This window comes from Neodiprion pinetum, chromosome 2 (genome assembly GCF_021155775.2).
Source record: "Neodiprion pinetum isolate iyNeoPine1 chromosome 2, iyNeoPine1.2, whole genome shotgun sequence".
Taxonomy (NCBI): Eukaryota; Metazoa; Arthropoda; class Insecta; order Hymenoptera; family Diprionidae; genus Neodiprion; species Neodiprion pinetum.
The window spans coordinates 16326285-16333200 of NC_060233.1; the positions used below are offsets into that span (position 1 = coordinate 16326285).

At 35.2% G+C, this 6916-nt stretch overlaps 1 protein-coding gene across 1 annotated transcript; it reads right to left on the reverse strand.

Annotated features, from left to right (window-relative positions):
- Positions 1-3313: 3313 nt before the first annotated feature.
- LOC124212136 (uncharacterized) lies at positions 3314-6666 on the reverse strand. The gene is made up of 4 exons (XM_046611906.2): positions 6565-6666; positions 5467-5649; positions 4974-5246; positions 3314-3594 (listed from the first exon to the last, which is right to left on the reverse strand). The coding sequence occupies exons 1-4, from the start codon at positions 6607-6609 to the stop codon at positions 3394-3396; spliced, it is 702 nt and encodes a 233-aa protein (XP_046467862.1). The 5' UTR covers positions 6610-6666; the 3' UTR covers positions 3314-3393.
- Positions 6667-6916: the final 250 nt, after the last annotated feature.

Genomic DNA, 6916 nt, shown 5'->3' on the forward strand with positions numbered 1-6916 from the left:
TATATATACTGATGAAACTCACGAACCCGTGCGCAAATGTAACACTTGTGTAAGCCTCGAAATCGGCTGATAAAATCTACAAAGTAAATATTGTTACCGCTTCGAAAACTACCGTGAATCGATCCTAAAATCGAACTTTCCAATCCGAATGTATCATCTATCATTAAATGCGAATTACTGTACAAATCAGAAAAACTCTCTCAAGTAAAATAATCAATTTTCCTCACGGAGAAAAAAAAAATTAACTGCATCGTGAACGAGTATTGAGTGATTTTCGACCTGCCTAGTTGGAGTGTGAAAATTTTACAGTGGAATACGTTATACTTGATATTCTTTCATATTATTACCAGTCTCTGTTGAGGCACTCTGTGATCGTGAAACGTACTGATAATTAGGTTTTTCGTCGCGACAAACGTATTTTATTTAACTTGGATGCAAGTTGCAGTAATTATGTAACCGTTTTTTAGAATTCTCAAGCCGCATCAGTGGCGTGAATACTGAAGTGCAAAAAAACGTTGACGCTGTATATTCCGGAAAGCAAAAACGGCCAATTCGGATAAAACTTTTGAGCAAACTCAAATGCTTGATGAATATGGTACATGGAATTTTTCACAAAAACATGGCAAGTGTTTCAACTTTTCAGTAACAATTATTACATACATCTCATTTGTGAGAAGAAAATGCCTACATCGATTTTAAAGAAGTTTTGTTGAAAAGTCAAGTATTCTATCGATGCGTTTATTTGTATTTTAATCTTTTTTAATGTACATTCTGATATTTCCAGTTACAAAATAACGGTTATCCGAACTCTGGAAATATTAATAACTCTTGCAAATTTTTTACGATTTAATTTGGTTAAATTTATACCAATGAGTGACGTTATTTCAAATTTTTAAAATCAGAAGCCTTTATATCCTCTCGATTAATCTCAGTACAAAAATCATGTCCGTAATTAACAAAAAAAAAAAGAAACTCAATTACAGAAAATTTCATCTTAGCGACGAAAAAAAAATTGTCTCGTCCAAACACTCATTTTGAAATTAATTTCCACATACATCCAACAAACCAAATTCTGTCATGAAAAATATTAGGAAATATTTGTCATCCTGGTCGTAAAGAATTGGTAGAATTTCCAAAATATTGGAAAAATTCCTACTTGACCCTTCACGGTCGCACTTATTTGTCGTCAATGAAACAAGGTTGACGAAAAAAATCTAAAATAAAATAAGAAAGAGATGGAGAACGTCTTGGAGTCCAGTTGCAATGACGGATAGTGTGGATCAAATCTAAAATTATTTGCAAGAATTACCGCATATGTTATTTTATTTGTACTTGCGTCGGGATAAACAAAGCAGTCGCGATTTTTAAGTCACAATAAGCGACTGTCACAGATGAATAAGCTAATTGGTAGGTAAATGCGGGTATAGAATCAAACCCCGAAAATCGATGATCCGTACTTTATACCTATACAGAGTAAGTGAATTGAAACTCCGTGAATGGAAGGAGCTTAGTTGATGAATTTGGCCTCAGCCAATCTGTCAAATGATAACAAAGATATGACAATAAAGGAAAAAGGACAGCACGGAATGTCAACAATTAGGTTTGTCTTGGTATATGAAAAGTATGTTTACTCATAGTAACCACAGAAACAGATTGGCTGAAGAATAAGGCCCAATTCGTCAACTAAGCTCCACCCATTCTCGGAGTTTCAATTGACTCACTCTGTATAATCGGTGTTAAAAGGGTTTTGAACAGATGAAAAGATAATAAGAGGAGCAAATCACATGATCTGACTTACCGAGTAAACATCCATCTCATTTTTTTTATGATCGCAATCGTTACATCGAAAAAAATGGGGTCAACATGTTGCATTTGAAATTTTCAAATGTTACAATTCCTAGTATCTGATACATTTTTCCCATTTAGTTGAATACATTCGTGCAGCTTGTTGCTTATCAGACTTAACTGTGCAATATCTAATGGAAATGAATGGCGTTCGAAAGTATACTTGACGTGGATTATTAGAAATTTGATCACTCTTGTGCAGGTATCCATGAAGTATCGTTACACCAAACTCATTAATCATTAATACTCATTTTCCTTACGACCGTCTGTATCTACAAATTTCGATTTAGATTAATAACTTCTGCACGTGTATCGCTGGCAATGATTACGTTGGCAGTCTATCGATTCAGCTGAGCACACAGGATGAAATCGTTAACCATAAATAAATCGATACAGAAACGCAATTTGAATACTGTTGGCTCATCGCGATTGTCAACCTAAAGTAGGCAGGAACGGTGTGCAAACGCATAATTTTCTGTAACAATTATAATATCATCGACTTTGACAAACTTTTTTTCAAAGTAATACTAAATATCGTCGTAGCTTCTACCGTCAATCTGTTCGTTCAGATGCTTACATTTTTTGCTGCGGGCACAACTTTTTGTACCGATTTATTGTGCCACATACATGAAATGATTGTAAACATGACAAAAAAATACAGTACAAGTAACTATATGGAAAAATAATATTGATTACTTTATTGAGTAAACAGTATTGCAAAAACATTGCAGCAACGTTATTTAGCTGTGTAAAAACTAATTTAGATATATTGGGCAATATTGCAGAAATATTGCAGTGTTGTAATTTTGCAAGGTTCGAAATATTTCAGATGAATTGCACAATATTGCAGAAATATTGCAATGACGTTGCTTTATTACAATGATAAGTTTCAAATAGATTTTAAATACTTTGGGCGACATTGCAGAAATAGGTACTGCAGCAACGTAGATTCACAAGGCTTGAAATAATATGAACATATTGCGCAATCTAGCAGCTACTTTGTTGCTCCGTCACTCGGCAAAGGTTGCAAAATCTTAGATATATTGTACAAACATTGCAGTACCAGAAATATTTTAGCAACGCTGCAACATCCTCAGCAATATTTTGATGTTTTCTATCGGCATGTTATACTTGCAATATTTCAGCAATGATTAGAACAAAATATTTCTGAAATATCGAAAACCAAGCTTAAAACATTGCTGCAATTTGGCCTGCATTGTTTTCAATTCAAGCACGAAAATAGATTGTTATTGTGATATTTCTGTAACTACAATTCCAACATAGAGTTACATTGTAGAAATGTGTATACAATACCACTTGCTGTGCTTTATTTCACTTGCGAAACAACATCTTTTGGTACTGATAACAAAATGAAAATACTTAAAGACAGCTCTATCATTGGGGCTTAGCCCAGAAATTTTTGTCGTAATTAATCCAAGTGTTTCACAATCAAGTTAGTCCAAGAAAATTTCAATACAGCTGAGTTTTATTAGCCAACTTAAGTAGGGATAACATATAAGTCGGACGTGAATATCTTCAAAACTCAAATTATGACGCCGTTCCAAGCAGTTTCAATGCACATTCGACTGCTGCGTCCAAATCCTCCTTCAAGGTGGCATTGAAACTTGTGACAGCGTTCGAGTTAACGCAGTCTGACACTGAGTCCGAAAAGGTTTGGTATTTCTCAGTAAATGCCTTCAGATTTGTCGTAATGTTTGTACAGGCCGAATCGTCCGTCGTCTCTCCGACCTGGCATATAAGACAAAAACACGATTTTCAAGCGCACGTCATAATGTGTCGCTACATTTTATTATGTAAGAGTGTTTCGTTTGCAAGCAATACTTTTTCCGCTCCCACTTGGAAACCGAATGTACGAAGCAGAAAAAAAAAATCCTCGCTGAAGGATATTTTTTTAATGCAAATTAGAAAAAACACTTTCGGAATTTGAAGTTGTTTTAATTTAACTCATACGTAGAAGATGTCATTTTTATTTTTAGATTGTCACCACTCGGTAGCATTCAATATTATGGACCAAGTCTTGGAAGTATTTTGTAGAGAGTTTAATTCTCTACAAAATTGTATAGTGAACAAAATCCATCGCTCAGGCGGTAAAAAGTTATAAGCCTCAGCAACTGATTTTATGTAAAATTTCTATTTTAATCATCTTCAGTGGCTCAACTATTTACAACAGAATTTCGAATGACGCTTTAGTAGAAAACTTGAATTTTTCATAAAATGCTTCCAACTTTTGCAGAATCAAGTCGATATTATTGAAGACGGCTCAACTATTTTTTAAACAATGACAACTTCTCCCCGTTATTCAACCCTGATTGGTCACGCTTCGGTAGAATCGCATAACTGTCACACGGGGTGAATTTGACCCCAACCCCAAAAAAGTAATATCCTGCTTCAACTATAAGTTCTAAAAATCTAAACAAATATCTAGGTTGTTTAAGGATCGCAGAAAAAGCTCTTTCGGTTTTCCTAGCCAAAAACGAATGTTTAAATATTGCAAAACATCGACAAAGTTAAAGTTAAGGTAATGTGTGGGGTGATATTTACCTCAAGTGACCAATTAGGGTTAACTCGAAAAACTTCAAATTCCGAGAACAACTATTTAAAATCGCATCTGACAATTAGAGATATCCTTTGACAAGAATTCTGTTGCTATGTACCACGAGTTTTTCAAGTGTAATTGAAAATAATCCTACTCATAACTGGAACACCCTGACATCCACATGAACTACACAAATAAATTATACGTTACACAGTAAGCATCTTCCTGCTTGAAGCATTTTGTATTCCTCGAGTGCGAGTCATGGAATTAATGATTGAAAAAAACTTTAAAAACAAATAGCAAATAACGGATTAAAGAGAAGAATATACTGTTAATAATTTCGAGTACAGTTTGTGTAAAATTTTACATGCAAAACCGGCAATTCACGCGCACTCGTGTAAAATTTGAATTAAATCGTGCAAAGATCATGGAAATTTTCTTGTTCTCGTTAAGATTCGTGTAAATGATTGGCAATTGAGTGAAACCTACACGATTCCGCACGGACTTTACATGACACGAAAATTTTCAACAATTGTTCCTACAACTGCAGGAGGACCAAAATCTTACTTACTGATTCTAAACATGTATGGGCAGCTGACTCATTGTAGGAGCTGCAATCAGAAGCATCTTTTTGTAGAGTGAGCAAAGAGGTGCGGCATGTTTCAAAATCAGCAGAGACGATGTTGAAGCTGGCATTTGTCTCCGCCGTTAAAGAATCGATGCAGGCGGTTGTATTGGCTGAAATTTCAGCTGCGGCCTCTGAGTACTCATCCAATAATAAGACTTCACATGAGCTCATATCGATAGTAGTACCGTTCACTAACTCCTCCCACTGCGCCTTAGACTATTGGGATTGTGAACTTTTCTTGAGTGAATTTTCATTATTTATAATCAGATCGGAGAAGGTTGACTGAACAAATTACAAGCAATTACAAGCCCTTGAATTTTATAGGTAAATTTTGACGGTATGTGAGCCACGTGATAAACTTAAACCGTACCTTAAATTTTCAGGACTTTTGATGTTTCCAACTTTAATTGAAATGAAAAGTCGTTTATCAACTTACCTTTGTGATAGCTGCTGCCATGGAGCTGTTCAGTTTTTCCACAGCGTTTTCAGCAATCGTTGCCATGTTAACTATATAAACTTTCATCGTTACAATTGTTTGATTAGCGGTGCTATTATAATTTGTCAACTCCGAAGTGATCGCTGAAACAGCTGAAGTGGTTTCATTTGAGCCTTTGATACCCTAAAAATCAGATTCATTCGCGTCAGAGAAAGTTTGCATGAAAATAATTAGGGTAAAAGTATCGAAATTCTCTTTATTAGTCCAGTCAAAATAGGTCTGAATAACAAGTATCCGAGATATAGCTATATTTCTGCGTATACGGTTATTCGACCCTCAGGAACTCAAATCTGAATTCGTTTTTGAGCTGCATAGCCGGCGTTTCGAGGAAACAGCAAAATTTAATGTTTTTTACTCAAATACTGTTATCGATAGATGAAAAATGACTTGACCATCGTGTAGAGCAGAAAATTCTACATCGAATTATGTCTTCATACGCCGGAAACTGAGTCGGATTAACAAATGAAGAAAAAAGAAATTATTTCACTAAAATTCCCCAAATGCCATCGATAAGTAGAATTTCTCTTTTCTTAATTTGTTAATCCGACTCTGTTTCCGATATATGAGGACATAAATGGATTGAGAATTTTCCGCCCTGCACGATGGTCAAGTCATTTTTCATCTATCGATATCAGTTTTTGAGGAAAACGCTAAAACGTCAAATTTTGCTGTTCTCGAAACGTCGGCTATGCAGCTCAAAATGACTTCATATTTGAGTTCCCAAGGGTCAAAAAACGCCTCAATATTTTCAAATCCGACCTATTTTGACTGAACTATTATCGTGTTGCTAGGAATTCAATTGACTCTTACGACAGGACCCCAAAATAGAATGTTGCAAGATGACAGTACTTTTCAAAAGAAACACAAGAAATCAGATATCGTCAATTACATATTTAGCAGAACAAATCAAGGCCATGAATACCAGATCAATACTCGGGCAAACTGGTTCAATGCAGCGGTGATTTAAAATTTTTCAGAGGATAAGTTTGTGATTACAAGAATCGAGGATCGGTAACCGCGTTTACTTATTTTACTCACGGAAACGGCGACTAGCAGGCACAAAGCAGTTGCGAATTTTACCATGTCGACTGTTCTTTGTTAAAGTGAAATACTTGGTACTCGGATGTGAGCAAAGGCTTAATCTGGTGAAATTCGGAATATCGCTGTATATATATGTAGTGGGATTGGCGAGACCTTGGGGACATTGAACACCTGTGTAAACATCAAAATCGGTTCATTGAAATTAATTGTATAGAAATTTTGTTTCCGCTTCAAAAGCTCATACCGCGAATTGATTACACAATCCATCGCTGAACATTTGTCCAATAAAAAAACACGGAAAGAGAATAGTTGAAAAACACGAAGGATAATTTTTGAAATTTCGTAAAAA